Source organism: Oreochromis aureus, linkage group 1, assembly GCF_013358895.1.
Source record: "Oreochromis aureus strain Israel breed Guangdong linkage group 1, ZZ_aureus, whole genome shotgun sequence".
NCBI classification, from domain to species: Eukaryota; Metazoa; Chordata; class Actinopteri; order Cichliformes; family Cichlidae; genus Oreochromis; species Oreochromis aureus.
Genome location: NC_052942.1, coordinates 17,840,125 through 17,857,865, shown reverse-complemented (window position 1 = coordinate 17,857,865; position 17,741 = coordinate 17,840,125). Strand labels below are relative to the sequence as shown.

The window sequence follows — 17,741 nt, the reverse complement described above, 5'->3', positions numbered from 1 at the left end:
GTATCTATAACAAAGTGGAGGCACTAGTTCAGAACACTGCAGTCACATTTTTTTTCCCTTTTCTTTGTCCTCAGGGAGCATCCGATTGGAGACAAGAGTTTCCAGTGCTACATCCGCCAGCAGTCTGAGAGCTCCACCTACTCCATCTAGCCACAGCCCTGGATCCGGTTTCTGTGATGCTCAAAACCAGCATATTTTTCTCTACTGCAGAAAAATCCACCGAAATTGAGCTCTGTGTCTGGTATCGAGTTTTAAAGCATTTCCCGTGTCTAAAATAAGCAAATAAAATAACTTCCTTAAGACGCTTGTGGAAGTAAAGCAACCTTTCACCCCGATCTGATCTAGTTTTGAGAAAATGACAACTTTACGACTCATTGCCAAACTCCAAGAGCCGCGTATATGGACCTACCTGCAGTTTCTCAAAGTGCATCGCTCCACATTTGGACAAACAGAGCTCACTTTTAGAAGAGAGAGGGAGGAGAAAAAAGAGGAGCACTTGTGGAGGAAAGGAGGGATATGAGTGAAGAGGGGACAGTCTCCTTTCCGCGACGTGACGAGAGAACAAAGGTTTTCACTGGACAGTTCTGACAGTGACCAGCACGCACTTTAATCGCCTCCAAATCTTCGGACGAACAAGCCTCACAGCACACTTTTCAGAAAGCGACTTTTACCTCTTTGATTTGTGTGCGGTTATTTTAAATGTTGTTGAAATTGTTACCTTTCATTTGCCGTCTGACGGACGAAGCTCCAGACGAGAAGGAAGGACTGCAGCTTATCCCCTCTGCGGGTGATGTTATACCTGTGTACCTTTCACTTTCAAGCCTCTCCCCCCAGCGTCTTCGGGATACAAGTTCAGGAAGAGCCACAAAAAAAACAAAAAAAAGGGATCATCGGGCCCATTTGCAGCCCAAGCGACTTCATTTAAGCTACCAAAAATCTCTCCACGTACAATTTTAGCCCACATTTTAAAAACCCTTTAAAAAGAGGTTTCCATGTTTTGTTTTTTAAGCTTTGATCTGTTTTGGTTGGTCGTCATGCCCCAGTGAAACCAGTACCCAGGTTGGCATTTTTTTCCCCCCCTGCCCGCACAGGTTATGCTGTAATCATGGGTAAATTACATCATTCAAGACCAGTTTCTTTAGATGCAGAAAATGTGCATGTGGCAGAACAAGTCCTTTTTCAGGTACAGCCGTACAGTCTAGTGGACTACGTTATACTGATGCAAACACAAGGGAGACAGAATATTAGAGAACTCTGAGTACAGTGTAGTCCAGTACAAAACTGGCTTTAATAATTACAGCAGAGCAGCTGTATGGATTTCATAAGACACAATTTTCATCACTTACTGTCCATTTATGGTGGATAAGTATAATTAATGTCAGAAAAGCAGCTTTAATAATGAAACGGAAAGACACTTTTCCCCGACACCCAGCGCTGGGCTGAGACCACACAGCTTGGCATTAGCTCAGAGGCCTGTTTCACTCCTGTGTAAGCAGGAAAATAAGTAAAAGCCTGTCTACCCCCTCCAGCTATCACAAATGAGATCATTAACAGGGATGTTTTATTTTCAGATACACTTCTAATTATTACGCAAACTAACATTTTAACCTGTCTTAGATTGTAATTGTGAAATGGATAGAGTGTGACTGATTGTGTTGCCCCGCTGGTTACCTAATAATAATGTGGTTCTTTTGTTTCTGTGAGTTAGCCTCCCACTCCCTCCGTACCTTGTCGTTTGAACTCTTATTTATATGCATTCCACTGAAAAGCTACCTGCTGTGAAGCGCCTCACGATCTATTGAAGGTACAGGATTTATTGTTGCTAGCCAACTGTGTTGTGTTGTCCCATGCTTTCGCAAAGGCGGACGCATTTTTTTGTCTTTCACTCTGACAGTGCATGTGAAGTGTAGACAGCAGACTCTGCAAGCGACTACAAACCACAACTTTTGTATTTTCCGAATCCAAGTATGTGCTTATGTAGCCTCGCGGGTGTTCGCCCCCATGGTCACAGGATCCTAAACAGTGCCAGTTATCACTTTTCTAAAGTTCATTTTTTAAATATATATATATAAATATATTAAAAAAAAAACCCAACTGTACTGTTTGTAAAACAGCTGAACAACTAATCCAATTATATGTTTTTGTTTTTTGGGTGGGTCAAATAAGGAAGGTTCTCAACAATTTGACTCTGTTTTCTATCTTGTCATACGGAAATTTTGCTGTGTATCTGAGCTGGATGAGGTGTGTGTGTGTGTGTGTGTGTGTCTGTTATGTGGGTGTGTGCTTATTTTTGTCAGTGTGGACACATGTGACTGACGTGATGGGTTGTGTTGCCAATTGATCAAACAGTGTTACAGGTCAGGAAAGGCAGATCACTGCCTGTAATTATACTGAAGACACTGTTACTTCACTCTTGGCCTGACTTAGCGTATCCCTTCTTTCCTCTCATATACAATCACTGTTTCTTTTCAAGAAGATATTGCCAATCTATTCTCCCCAGATGTCTTATGAACAGTAAAAATATTAAGAGAGCAGCCTGGGTTTAACCTCTTTCAGGTTTTCCTCCCCCTACAGGTTACTAACTCTCCTCAGGTTTATGAAACTCATATTTATTATAACTTTCATTCAAACCTTCCCAGAATTCCCAGCGAAGTTGGTGTGGGTATGACTCCTCCAACCCCGATACCCATAAAAGGAATGAATTATGCAATAACGGTGTTTCAGCATGCAATAATATTAACAAGCCCTTGATAAGCCTGTCAAGTGATCACAAATTAACAATGCACATCTGCTGATGTTTTGCAGTCAGATGCCTCTTCAGATAAACACATATTATAAAAGGGAGAACAGTGTATTTTGTACAAATATTTTAAAAGTATTAAAATAAGCCTGTTATTTGTGTACATAAAACAATTGAATGAATGGTGAAAATGTGATGTGTTTTTTTTCCCGAGTAACCAAATGAAACAATTATTAATGCAAATCTGGTGTCTGTGTCATTTATTACATATCAGTAATGTCTACTGTACACACTCACATTAGCAGATTTATATTGTTTTGTTAGAATTGCCCTGCCTAAGTATGCCAAGCTTGTAGCATCATACTGATAAAGACATTATTATTAGCACTCAGAGCGCATTACACTCAAAAAAGGCCCACCTTAAACACGAAGCAGGAACCTTTCACACAATACCATAACAAATAATTTAAATGTTACACATAAAATTATAAAGTGAGGTAAGTGGCAATGAAGTAATGTATGTGAAACCTAATATACAACATTTTTTTTATCTACTACATATTCTAATCTACACAAATTAAATGTGACAAAAAATAAATACATAACGACGTTTACACGATGATGATTATGATTATTATTACTATTATAACTGCTGCTATACTATATAGTGAAATAATACAATAAGTAAAAAAACATTAAAAGTAGTTTAGCAGTGCCATCTTTCCTTGGATGCTTAGCAACGGGCAGACATTTGCGCCATTTTTTTCTCGTCTTTTTTTGGTGGTGGCATCTGTGTGCGTGCGTGTGTGTGTCTGTGGGGGGGGGCGTATAATGATATTTTGGACTTTAAGAATAATTAAAAGTATTATTACTATTCCTGATACTAGAGCAGCCGGTTCAGCACAGAGTTTTGTGGTTATTTACCTACACAGTGTGTCTCGGGCCTCCTTTAGTAAACCTATTTTCTGCATGAGTTCAGCCTGAGCCGAGCCGCACGCGCACGCTCGGTTAAAAAAAAATAACGGCAGAGAGCGCGTGAGTGTGCGTGCAGCGTTCCCTAGCTGCCTCCCCTCTCCTCACACTCCACACACACACACACACACACAACCCCTCCGTGTCCCGCTCCGCTGGCAGCTGCCTGTGCTCCCCCCATCTCACCCGACGAAAAACACTTTCGGGAAGAATAAAGTTTTTTCCCCTCACGGACCTGCCGCTCAGCCAGTCTCTACTCGCAGCCAAACCGTGGCCTAGCAGGAGGAACGGCTCGACTATGTGGAGAAAGAAGCGGGCTCTTGGGGAACCCCTGGCTTGTCTCGTGTTACTGGTGACGCTGGTCGATGCTTATCGGTGTAAGTACGCTTGAGGTTTTGCGGTTTTACGTGTTGAGCTGGACTGTAGTGTTTAGTCAGAGTGTCCCAGTTTGAAGAGAGCAGTTCACAGACTGGATGAGACCAGCTGGGAACCGTTTCAGGACTTCAATATTTTTTTAATCCCTTTTAGCATATGTGAGGGTCACATGGCTCCGTTGTTCACCATGAAACAATGCTTGGAAAACAACGTGAAGTGCTTGTTACAGCAACTAGGGGTCATTTCTGAGAAATGGCGGTTTCGCAATAACCCTCCCTACCTCTTTTCGGGCCAATTCATCTAAAAGTAATTAAGCTGCCCTGTTCATCCATTTAGACAGAAGCCTCGGGAGAGCTGTCATGACAGAGGAGGCTTTAATTCCTACGGGCATCAGTCATTTCTTTTTATTGTAATGTTGTTACAGGTGTTTGTTAACCAGCAATTGGTTTGTTGGACTCAAAACAGAGCTGACAGTTAAAAGATGTGCTACGTGCATGCGGTGTATACATAAGTGTTTGTGTCTCCCATAGTCCTGAGCCAGAGCACAGCCTCGCAGTTCCTGAGCAGGCACAGGAGGGCCAACTCACTGTTTGAGGAGAGCAAGAAGGGCAACCTGGAAAGGGAGTGCATCGAGGAGCTGTGCAACAAGGAGGAGGCCAGGGAGATCTTTGAGAACCAACTGGAGACGGTGAGAGCTGACAGGGAAAGCCAGGCCCAACTGGTCAAACTGAAGTGACTAGATGGGAGTGAAGAAGAAGATGAAATAAGCAGCAAAAGTTGTAACAGTGGATTGGATTTTTGGCTGTTATCCAGCATGTGTTACTAATGACATTATGACAGCACAGAGCTTTAATTAACGTGATTAGTAACACAGTTAATCGGTGGTTAGGGAGCTCCAAGTCGTTTAAGATAAGAGATAAGATAAACCTTTATTAGTCCCACACATGGGAAATTTTTTGGTCACGGCAGAAAGTACAAGTTTAAGAGCAGTAAAAGTTAAGAAAAACTCAATAGAATAGGAGAAGATAAAATAGAATAACATACTATACAACAAGAACAAGATACTATATACAATAGAATAAAGTACCAACAAAATAGAATAAAATACTGTACAAAATAGAAAAAATGCTCTGTTATAGTAGGAAAAAACAAATATCTGTACTGCAAGTATTTACTGCTTCTTCATCTTCAGCTACTTTTAGGGGGCACCACAGAGGATCATGTACCTCTATCTCACCCTATCCCTAGCATCCTCCCCTGTCACATCAACCCTCCTTCACTACATCCATAAATCCTCTCTGTGTTTTTAATTCTGCCCTGCAGCTCCCTAGTCATTATTTTTTTGCCAAAATATCCACCATACCTTCTCTGATCATGTCCAAACCATCTCAGCCTTATCTCTGGCTCTGACTTTGTCTCTAAATGTCTCCATCTCATCTGTTTGGGCTCTTGCTGTAAAGTAGTAAAAGCTAAAGATGCAGCTGCATTTTCTCCTTTCTGCCCTTATCAGTAAATACCAAACTGTCAGCAGCCTTTTTTTTCTTTTTTTTGCAGGAATACTTTTACCCTAAATATGTTGGTAAGTCTGCTAAATGAGTCACATTTCTTAATATTTTTGCACTGTCTATTTTGTCTATTTTTGCACTGTCTCAAATAAACGCTAATTTTTTTCGGCAGCGTGTCTGGGTTCGCACCGTGTCGGCATAAATAACCAGCACTCAAATGCCGGCATCCCCTCTAACCTTCGCACCTGTGTGCAAGGTGAGCTTAAACCTCGAACTAAGCTTTTCATATGCCTGTTACACTTCTCTGTAGCTGTCAAATGCTGTGTTTCCAAAACCAGAGATCAGCAATCAGTGCACGCCGTTTCCATGCTACAAGGAGGGTACAGAGCACTGCGAGGATGGCATGGCCGCCTTCACGTGTGTGTGCAAGCAGGGCTGGAAGGGGCCACGCTGTGATGAAGGTGAGTTCTCATTTAGTCTTTTGGCATTTTAAACATTTTTCGTCATATCTTTCTAAAAATACATCCAGCAATCATTTATTTATATTTATTTATTTATATGGGACCTGCTGCTGACTTATTTTTGTGTGGCGTATCGACTGGGTAGACGTCGATGAGTGTTCGGATCCTGAACTTCATGCCGGATGTAATCAAATATGTCAGAATATCCCAGGTAGCTTCCACTGCATGTGTGAAGAAGGCTACATACTCACCCACAACATCAACTGCATGGGTAAGACTCTACTGGATGGTCATTTTAATAATAATTAGGCTTAACTGATTTTCCTTATATACAGTTGTTTGTGTCACGTGTGTGCCAGCTCTGTTTTTTACGGTTTTACACGGCAGCTGAGCACACGGGATATAATTCTAATTACTTTCTTTTTTATTTATTCATATAGATGCATTGCAAAACAAATTAAAAAAAAAAGATCAGCTCCCCCAGCTGTTGCCCTCTGGGGCTGCATCACTTGTTTTTTTCAAAGCTGACCTGAGGTGACTCCTTATGTAAGAGAAGGGGAAAGCTTTTAACATCTGAAAAGATGGTTCATCCTGATTGTTGTAAACACACCAGCAGGCTCGTAGCTCAGAGCTGTAAAAACATGCTTAAACTGTCCGTGCTTATCGTTGCCTGATTTCTCTGCATCTTGTTTTGCTGTGTGTGGGCAAACCAGTCACTGTTTGTCTTTCAGGCTGACCACTGCATGTTGAGTTCAAAGTCTTCACAAACATGTACTGAGTCAGACTGATAAATTTGCCCTCTTTATTTATTTATTTTTTGATGGACTGTTAGATAACACAGCCTGTCAGTAGAAATCAGTTATTATAACCTATTATTTAGGGATTTGAGATATTTTATTAAAATCAATCTGAAATTATTACTTATAATAATTTACTTATATGAAATTATTTACTTATATGTATTACATTTTTGATCATTTTTGGATATTTCCATTTTTCCGGAGATGCCAAAAGAATCTTTGAGATCCCCAGAGAGAAATTTTATCACCACTGTGATAAGATTTCCCTTACTTGAGCACAGTCTACGTTTTTGTTTAGAAAATGTTCAGATTTCTGTAAAATAGTGTTATAGGGGTCACTGTCTTAACTGCAATGTGGACCCTTTCTGAGAAACCCTGTTGATATTTTCAGACTGGTCTTTAATTTGCATCAATACTCAATAGTCGTCGTAGCAAATATAGAATAAATAAGTATGTAATGGAAGTGTGCATGTGGGAAGTGTTTTGTTAACCTCCCAAAGTAACCAGTACGTCTGTGAAAGCAGCTTTTGTGCACATACAGTTATGTGAAAATGGAAGTTTTCAAAGGACTCTGTGCAGTTTTATGAAAACTCTATAAAAGCAGACATTTTGGCAGTTTGCTGGCACAATGTGACCAAATTCAACCCAAGTTCAGACCGTGCAACGCTCAGAGAAACTGACCCCGCCCCTCCCAAAAAACCCACAAAAAACCCCCAAGATCTACATGGCAATGTAGTTAACTGTCACTTAAATATTAAAGTTCATGGCAGTACAATTACAAAAAGACTGAACATGGAGATGCATGTGGCGGAGACTGAAGACTAAGCTAAACAACATCAAAGACACATGAATGGGCGTGAAGCTGATCAGCTGATCTCTCTGGCCGACCCAAGATATCGGCAGCAGGGAGGGGGCAGCCTGGACAGGTACATAGCAGAAGCCCATTTCCACCTCAAAACCACCCCCCACTCTGTCCTCCCTCACCCATGCTCCCACCCCCATCCACCTCTTGGCTTCCCCTGCCAGTACGTCACTGTGATGGCTGGCAGGTGAAGAGCAGGACAGCTGGAAGAGCTACATCAAGGCGAGGTTGCAGACTCTGATGGCATCAATCCCAGGATCCTGATGCCCTGTGCTGTCCGGCTGTCTGGCATCCTGCAGCATCTCTTCACCTCTTCAAAAGGTTCTAGTGCTGTTCCAGCTTTCATTGGTACTAGTACTAAACATGGTAGTAGTGCTACACAGGGCTTAACCATGTCAGACCATGTACCTTGATGTCACATGTCATGAAGATGCTGGAGAAACTGGTTCTGGCCCGGCTTAGCTCTCAAGTGAAATATGCGTTTTAGCCTTTTCAGTTTGTTTACCAGCCTCGTGTGGGGGAGGATGTTGCTATGTACCTGCTGTAGCATGCTCACTTCCACTTAGGTGACACTGCTGGCATTGGGAGAATCATGTTGTTTGATATTTCCAGTTCCTTTAATACCATTTAACCATTTCTCCTGAGTCAGACGCTGCTTAGGATGAGTATCACATCATCTACTGTCTGTCACATGAGGCAGGCATGACCCAAAGTGCATTATTCAACAGAAAAAATAAAATAAAAATCAGAGTTTTATTTAATGCTGGAAACCTGACAGAGAAAAACAGCTAACTAACTAACTGGATTGAGACTTAGACAAAATATACACACTGAGGATAATGAGGGAACGGGGCACAGATGGGAATACACCTGACACTGATCAGGGATAATGAGAAAAGAGAAGAAAAATTGAGCATATTCTCTCATCCCACATATATTGTCAAAATAAAACAGAAAATAACTAATGCTGAGACCAGGACTAAGATATATAAATTTGACACAAAGACGAAAGAAGATAGCAAACAGAGAAACGACTGGAAAGTCAGAATAGGAAAACTAAAAGATGATTAATAAACTTATCAACTAATGTAGAACCGAAATACAAGATAATCAAAATACAAAACCAGAAAATCCCAACTAGCCCAGAACTCAAAAACCTGGGTCAAAGACCCAGGAACCATGACACTGTCTCCAGGATTGCTGACTATCTCTCAGAGAGTCTTCAGTTTGCATGGCAGAGAGCACTCTGTTTCAGGATCAATGAACTAATTCACAAGGCTGGAGCGATCATTGGCCAGAATTTACTGTAGATTAAACTATTTTTATTCTTTATGCTACCTATCTATCACATTTGGAGAAAACCAAACACAGCATATCAGCACAAACACCTCACACCATCTGTTAAGCATGGTTGTGGAGCGGAGACGATTTGGGCACCTGGCAGACGTTAAGTCTGCTCTGAACTCCTCTGTGTACCAAAATAATCTAGAGTTAAAATGTGGGACTGTTTGGTCCAAATTGGGTCATGCAACAGGGAAATGATCCCAAGCAAAGCAGCAAATTAACAACAGCAAGTTTAAAAAAAAAGACTCAAGGTGCTGCCATGGCCCAGTCAAAGCCCAGACTTCAACCTGACTAAAATGCTGTTGCAGGACCTTAAGAAAAAAGCTTAAGAGAAAAGCTCACAAACCTCAATGAACTGAAGCAACGATGTAAAGAAGAGAGGGCCCAAATTCCTCCACAGCGATGTGAGAAACTGATAAAATCACACAGAAAACAATTACTACAAGTTATTGCTACTAAACAACTGCACAGAGACCTATGAAATCTTTCTTTTTCACCTGTCTGTATCTCTGCATGCACTACAGTAAGGCATTTCACTAAAGTGTGTTTTTCATTTGAAACATAAAAAAAATCAGATTTTCTTTTACATCTGTTAATTGTACTTCATCCGAGTAGCAAAAATACACTTCCTTATTCTGAAGTTCAGATTCCTACCACTCATTTGCTCATCGTCTCTTTTCCCCTCACGCCTTCCAGATGTCAATGAATGCCTGCTATACCACAGTATCTGTGGAAGACAAGCTGAATGTGTCAACATACCAGGCACTTACGACTGCAAATGTCCTGTGGGATATAAATATAACTTCACCTCCAGGACATGTGATGGTAAGGTTTCAAACTTATTACCCAGACGCAGAATCAAAGGTCACTGCTAATAAAGCCTTCCCAACCTGTCATTGCAGACATGGATGAGTGCGAGATGAATGTGTGCAAGGGGGTTTGTATAAACACTCAGGGCAGCTTTTCATGCTACTGTGATGGCCGCCAGGGTTTGCATCTGGCACAGGATAGGCGGAACTGCCACAGGATCCCCGCGTGTCTCAGTCTGTTTGAGGAAAAACACCCTGAGATGCTTTACCTGGGAGAGCAGTTCGCAGGCCTTCCTGTCATCTACCTGCGCTTCCGCCTGCCGGAGAACACAAAGTAGGTGTTCATCACACACACACACACACACACACAGAAACACACACAAGTATTAATGCAGAGGACCAAGGGTCACAATACATTACCTTTTTATGCTAAAGGTTTTCACTGTTGTCTCACACCTGAACCAACAGGGTCTCGTGGCTGCCCCTCCCTGAGCCAGGTTTTCCCGGAGCTTTCTTCCTGTTAAAGGGGAGTTTGTCCTTCCCATTGTTGTTGTTGTTTTTTTTGTTTTGGTTTGTTTTTCTGTGTCAGACTGACCCGGCTGTCATTGTTGAAGGTTAGCAGAAATCTTAGAAATTAATTGTACGTTCATAATTTTTAACGTGAAGCTTTGCTGGGACGTCCTTAGGGGCCCATTAAATTTAATGGCTACACCAGCACAGCCTTCACACACCATCTGAAAATCAAGTTATGGGGTTGCTACTTTGTTGAGATCCATTGTGCACTGCAGATGCACAAGTTTTGCAGTCCTACCTGGACTTTAGTGGAGGGATCTAAAAGTGGTTAAAACAATGCCCAAGAAGACAACTTTGAAAAGAACAGTAATGAAATTTAGGTGGTATGTTTTTTTGTTTTTATTTGGGGGGTGTCATGGTACTTTGTTTTAGTTTTTTCATATAACGGGTCATCAGTCAAAAAAGCCTAGGAAGGATTGCTTAAACAGATGTGGCCATAATTCAAAGAGACAGGTAATACTGGAAGGAGGGAATTGTTTGGAGAAAAGAAAATATTTTCCAAAAGTGCCTTGAAATTGTGCGCAATGCTGCCCTTGCTTTGTGCAGTGGTAACAAGTAACAAGGCACAGCCAGGGTCTTACACGTTATTCATCACTTCCTGGAGGTTAATGAGAAGGGCCGTATTCTAGTTACTGTGTAAATTTACCTGTCTTCCTCCTGGTAGGTTTGCAGCCGAGTTTGACTTGCGTACTTTTGACCCAGAGGGAGTTGTTCTGTATGCTGAGTCTTCTGAGGGCTCGTGGTTCATGGTGGGACTCAGGGGCGGTCGCATTGAAGTCCAGTTCAAAAACCAGCACACATTTAAGGTTACCAGCGGAGGAAAAGCAATCAATGATGGACAATGGCATGTGGTGAGAAAGTCTGTCAGTTTGCTATCATATAGCTAACATAAATCCTTAAGACTACATTGACGAACTAAAATGATGAAAAGTCCATTGCAGTGTGGTAACATGTAGTGTGCAGAGTACATAATGACAGTGACGTGCTGTATTGTGATATAGTGTCACGTGTGACACGCAGATCTCTGTGGATGAGCTGGAGAGTAGCATCAGTGTGAAGATCAGCAAGGAAGCTGTGATGAGCATTAACAGCCCTGAGAGTCTCTTTACATCAGTCAATGGCAAACTGGAAACCAAAGTTTACATTGCTGGCCTGCCTAACCGCACCGACAATGTCATCAAGCCTGTAAGCTGTTCATCCCAAGGCATTCACACATAACTAACCTTCCCAGGAGACATGATGCCGCTATGGGGGGATCATTACAGTGTTAACTAAACCTGTGTGAATTTAAATTTGTTGGCTGAGAGATTGTGTTAAAGAGCAGAAGTTCACACTGCTGCACTGTTTGTTTATCAGATCAACCCCAGGCTGGATGGCTGCATCCGGGGCTGGAACTTGATGAATCAGGGGGCGTCTGGGGTAAAGGAGGTCATCCAGCAGAAGACAAGTAAACACTGTTTCGTGCATGTAGAACGAGGATCTTTCTTCACTGGGAAGGGACTAGCACACTTCAACATAGACTACAGTGAGTAAGTTATGTTACACTTTATTAATCCCTCAGGGAACATTTGGCATCTGCATCTGGTCTGCACCAACAGCTTAAAGGCATTACAGCAGCAGCTCTTAAATTTAGTTTTTGTGCAGTTCCCTGGTTTAAAGTCTTTAAGAGGAGAGTTAATGCAGTGGGTTGAAGCACTCTGAATTAACACAGGAACATAGTGAGTGTAAAATACCACACAGCTAGTCCTGTTAGGTTTGAGCAAAGACCTGCTGATACAGCTGATATAGATCTAAACATATCATATGATGCATTAAAGGAAGACCTGTGATCTTTTATGAGCTGTGAGAGACATTTTGCTGGCATGGTTTGGGTCCACTTTTCTCATCAAAGGCAAGGATGACCTCAACTCACTATAAAGTTTTTAGCTCTTACCATCATCTTATTATGAGATATTTTTGTTGTGATTGGAGTGGTCTGTTAAGATCAACCCTCTGGAGATGTCTGAAGATAACAGTCCACTGGGGGGCTCCCTTGACAACTGCATACTCTTATGTTCTGCTAAAAGCGGATTCAAAGGGATGTTTATCAGTTTGAGGAATCTGATGGAAAAGGGAAAACATCAGTTAGAGGCTGATGAAGGGTGCACATTGTATACTGTTAATGAGAGCTTACTCATCACACTTTTTACTGGAGAAGCAGTACTGCAGGTAGGCAGCTGGGAATTTAGGAGAGGCGGGTGAGACGAAGAAGAAAGGGTTAGGCAGGTGGTAAGCAATAATCCTGGTAAGTAATCCTGCAGACAGGTGGAACATTGACGTGTTGGTCCGGAGAGAGGAATCCTGGCTGGCACTGTTCTCCTGGCGCATAAACAGTTATGCAGTCTTGAGAGACAAGACTCTGCAGGAGGACAAGGAGATGAAGATCACTAATAATGTCAAAATATTAATCAGAACATTGTCGTACTGGGCTTTTTACCACAGAGGCTGAAACAATGATCAGGCAGGAAACAGTTGCCTTGCTGCTCCTTAGATACACCAGCTTGATAAAGCAAAATGTCACCAGGTGCACATGGAAACCCCGAGCACCAAAGCCACCCCCAGCCATCCAACTGTTCCTAAAGAAATAGACAAAAAATAAAAAACAGGCTTTAGCTTTTGGACTAACAGACTGTCAGACTTTTTCCAGATACCTTTAGAAGTGTTTTCATTTGCATCTATCAGCAGCAGGAATTCTAAAAAGACATACTGTACATCCCAGTGATACCCACAACAGTAACATGAAGTATGCTGTGTGTCTGTTGTGTGTCTCAGAGAGCACCAGTGTTGGAAAGGCAAAGTGCACCTGAGGTTACTCTTTCTGTTCTTTAAATAACATAGCATTACAAGGAACTTTTTTTTCAATGTCGCTGCTTGCTCTGGTGTACTGCACCTCCCAGACCTCCCATATCCAAGAGCTTGACTAACAAACCTTTTTTGCTGCGTTACCAGCATATGTCAGTGTGTTGCCACCCTGGACAGGTCACCAGTTCATTGGGTTATCATGTTACGTCCCCGGCCTACAGGTAACCTGGACATAACATGAGACACGGTTCGTGAATCCTGACGCATGACCCTGAATCAGAACAATTTTTGTTATTATTATCTTGATGTTGTTTGGTTGACTTCTGCCTGGTTACTTTAGGTTTACCCTACACAACACCACACACCTGCTGACACACTGATTAACATGCCTCATGAAGTTAATTATGGTGTTTGCTTAATTGCGCTAACAATTCGGTAAATTGCTCTATGGTGTAGTGGTTTACACATTTGCCTAACAAGTGAAAGCTTCCTGGTTTGATCCCGAGAGGAGAGACAAATCCCTTTAAGGTTGGTCCTTCCGAACATCTGGTGTGAAAATCTGCCAAATCAAACATGTGGAGTTACTTGTTGTGAAGAAAGGAGCGACTGAAAGTAGCTCCTTCTAAATTTTTCTTCAAGTTGTGTCTCTACCATTTTTCGTGATGAATCTTGAGCTGGATCATGACAATACAGAACTATGGAAAAGCTTATTTGATATAGAAACTCCCATTGCTACATCTAGAGGGAACAAGGGGCTCTGGATCTGAATGATCTGCTTGTGAAAATTATGTGACGGCCATATACATTGGCCAGATCACTTTTACCCAGCATGTCATTAGAAAGCCATACTAACGCTGGATAAGGCCTTCTTCTCAAAACAGCTTCATTTGATGGTGTTATGGATCCCACAAGCTGTTGCACTCATGCTCCATGTTGATTTCATCACACATCATTTTTGCAGATTGTTCAGCTGCACGTTAATGCTGCCAATCTTCTGTTCTGCCATATCCCAGAGGTTTCCTGGTTAGATCAGGTGACTGGAGAGGTCACTGCAGTACACTGAATTCACTGTCATGTTCATTAAAACCTCTCTGACTTGTGATCTGTGAGATGATGCTGGAAACAAATCACTGGGGACATTGTAACTAACAGCCGTTGGATATTCAGATCCATGACTGAATGACTGATGGTCAAAGGCCAAAGTTGCTGCATTGCTGCCATGTATAGGCTGGTCGTGTCTGTGTTCCAAATATATCAGAACCCTCTATGGGTTTACAACCATGTAATTTTGAGAACGATATAACAGACCTGTGGGAAGTTGTTTTGTTAAAAGTTTGTAGAGAATCCTTAATTTTTTAACCTGACAAAAGGAATAAATGGTTCTTGGCATGCATGTGTGTAACCAGGTGATTCTGGAAGCTGGAAAATGGATATAAAGATGAACATTCGTCCATCCAGCAGCACAGGTGTCCTCTTTGCTGTTGTCCACAACAACACAGTGCCCCTGTCAGTGGCTGTTGTAACAAAGGGAGAAGATGTTGCCGTAAGTTTGGTCACACTTTGGCTGAAAATAAGCACCTGTGTATCTACCTGTCTATCATTCTTAAACCAATGTACTTTCCAGAACTTGCAGGTGTTCCTGCACGATGCCTCGGTGGCCACGCTGGACACTGTGATGCTGTGTTACCCTGATCGGCTGATGGTGCAGCTGAACGTGACTCCCACAGAAATACTGATCTCAGCCGACTCCTCCAGTGTGACATACATGGAGTCCAGTGCCCTGCAGAAGGAGCTGGAATACCTCAACAGCACCATGCAAAACCCCGTCAGCACATACATTGGTGGAATACCCGGTTAGTAATGATTAAGAACTTTAAGCATAAATTATCATTGATGTGTGATCAAACTGAATAAAGTGTTTTGCAATTTTCTTGGTTTCTCTTGAATGTGTTGCTCTCTGAACAGTGGTGCTTTGAGCTGCTAATGCTAATATCCACATGTTGCCATAGTCACAGTGACAATGGTGACGGCACGCTGAAGCTTAGCAGGAGGTGTTTACTGTTTTTCATGTTTCATGATTAGCACTAAGCAGAGCTGAGAATGAAAGGAATCAGAAAACCTTTAACTAGATGACTGCACTAGATTAAGAGCACCAAAACAAGGACTCATTCATATTGAAAGTAACATGAACAATGATACTTAGTGTCATAACAACCCATCAAACAGTTACCGTCTCTCTCTCCTTCAGAAGACATCCCTTTGCCTACCACCCCTGTGACGGCCTTTTACCACGGCTGCATGGAGATCAGTATCAATGGCCAGCAGCTGGACTTCGATGAAGCTCTCAGCAAACATAACAGCATCAAGTCCCACTCGTGTCCTCCTGTCACTACCTCGGATGATGACCGAGAGGTGGCACAGATGTACAGAAAGTGACCCGATTTAAAAAAGCACATTGCATTAAAAAGCCCTTAAATTAGGCAGAGTCCCACAGGGGAAACTTCTTGGGATATTTTGGAAAGAGAATCTAGAGAGGAGGAGAAGAAGAGACGGAGGCAGAGAGTGATTTTAAGCTTTTCATCTCTACAGTGTTCTTGTTTGTACCCTGACCTATTTTGTTCTGGTATTGCTTTAGTGAGTCACAACAAAGGCTGGCTTACCAGTGAGGTAGCCGGAAGCTGGATGACATAGGTGTAGCAGTTTTTGTCTGGATTAAGTTGTTTTCCAGGAAAGTGGAAACAAAAAGGAGCTGAGCTCTGCAGCGTGCATGCCATGAGTTGAGCAACAGATGGTTATGTTTGTGTAGAAAAATAAACAAATGGTCACTGCTGACCAGGCTGTGAGACCACCTGCATCTTCGTCCCTGCTGCTGCTGAATCATGGTACTCTCTCTAAATTGTTTAAAAACAACTAGTTGAAATTAATGTTTGTGGCAGGAGAAACCACAGAGGAGATATCTGAGCCTTCAGGCGTTCCTATCAAATTCTGTTTCATCTCCTTTGTTTAAATCACCATCTGGAGTTCTGCATTTCCGAAGCGTTGCTTCAATTTACCACTCTTGTCATCAGAGGTGTACACCAGTCATAATTACAGCATTTATTGTTCTCCTGTTTCTGTCCTTATCTTAAGGGCTCTCCTGGTTGTCATTTGTTTCCACTTTGTATATAAAACATGCCATCTTTAATATATAACTTAAATGTAGTTGTTTGGTGTTGTGTTTGATGTTTGTTTTAATAAAACTGTATCAAAGCAACCTTATTATTGGATTCCAGCCCTGCTTTGTTTTGGTCTCTCGCCGCTGCACAAAACAAGGTCAGAGACTGGGAACAGATTCAGAATTTAGTTTCATGATTCAAAATGTGTCATGATTATATCAGTGTCTTACTTGGTGAGTTTTCTCATGTTCAGCAGAAAAACCTTAAACCCATACTTCCCAGCACTGCATCCGCCCAAGTACTTGGTGACACAACAAACTCAAATCTGCCATTTACAAAACACAGTTTACAGGTGTTTTCACATCAAGTGATGTGCTTTTTAATTTTCTGCAAAGCCCACTGTTGCGCAGATAAGAACCAGGCAAAACAGGACAAATGTGGACTGAAATCTAAATAAATTACTGAAAAACATGTTGCACAACTTCCAGAGTAAACGAAACAAGTGCTGTTACTTTGCAAAGGACTGGGATAAAAATAAACTTCCCTGAAAATGAAAGTAAAAGTGGGCATAAGACTATTGAAAAATACTCAGTTACAAGAAACTGTTGAACTTTGAACACTGTAAACAAGTATGCAAGCCCTGTATACTCAACAGAAGACTAAACACACATTATCCATGCAGCTGAATGGCTCCTTGTGTAGCTGTATCATTATGTGTACCATAAATTGGTATTTAAGCACTTAATGTCATTTCACTACTTTAAATGCTGTTTAGTAGCTAAATCTATAACAAAGAACATATTTTATAAGTAAATGCTATGACCAATGCTGAACTATCAGTTATTTTTCTACTGTGAAATCTGCAAAGCTGTTCAAATGATGGACTATACTTGGGGGGTATGTGTATTTTATTTACATTTTTGTTCCTTTATAGCTACTCCACTACTTCCTAGCTTGACTAATCAGTATTTCACACACCCTATAATGCCTACAAAAAAACAATACCGTAAGTGGTAAGTTTTAAGATACTTGGAATCAATTAGTAGCTTAAGTAGGGGCATTTCCAGGACTTCTTTACATGGAGAGACACAGGGGAGACCAAGAAAAGGGAGGGAAGGGCCTCCATGAAGTCTGGATATTCAATCAGAAGGAAAATCAGTGTAGAAATCTGGTATAAAAAATACTGGGAAGAATTTTTAGACTCATGTGGAGCCCTGTGTCCTATTACAGATTTATCATGTGAAAAGTGGTGCTATAAATAATTTTTAACATCATTTTGTGTTGAATGATTGTTTTGCAAAGTT

General features: G+C 41.6%; 2 protein-coding genes across 3 annotated transcripts in view; both read left to right on the top strand.

The window, feature by feature from the left end:
- rasa3 (RAS p21 protein activator 3) overlaps positions 1-2,983 on the top strand; it is a 43,556-nt gene extending 40,573 nt beyond the window's left edge. For both annotated transcript variants that reach the window (XM_031729595.2, XM_039609437.1), the window contains exon 24: positions 75-2,983. In XM_031729595.2, coding sequence (XP_031585455.1) covers positions 75-150 — 76 coding nt within the window. In that variant the 3' untranslated portion in view covers positions 151-2,983. The remainder of the gene's footprint in view (positions 1-74) is intronic.
- An 800-nt stretch (positions 2,984-3,783) lies between these two features.
- pros1 (protein S) lies at positions 3,784-16,540 on the top strand. Its single transcript, XM_031729593.2, has 14 exons — positions 3,784-4,089; positions 4,618-4,775; positions 5,642-5,666; positions 5,765-5,848; positions 5,931-6,053; positions 6,199-6,324; positions 9,756-9,884; positions 9,962-10,202; positions 11,106-11,292; positions 11,462-11,626; positions 11,798-11,966; positions 14,689-14,825; positions 14,907-15,135; positions 15,531-16,540. Exons 1-14 carry the CDS (start codon positions 4,011-4,013, stop codon positions 15,716-15,718), a joined length of 2,040 nt encoding a protein of 679 aa, XP_031585453.1. The 5' UTR covers positions 3,784-4,010; the 3' UTR covers positions 15,719-16,540.
- The last annotated feature ends 1,201 nt before the right edge of the window (positions 16,541-17,741 follow it).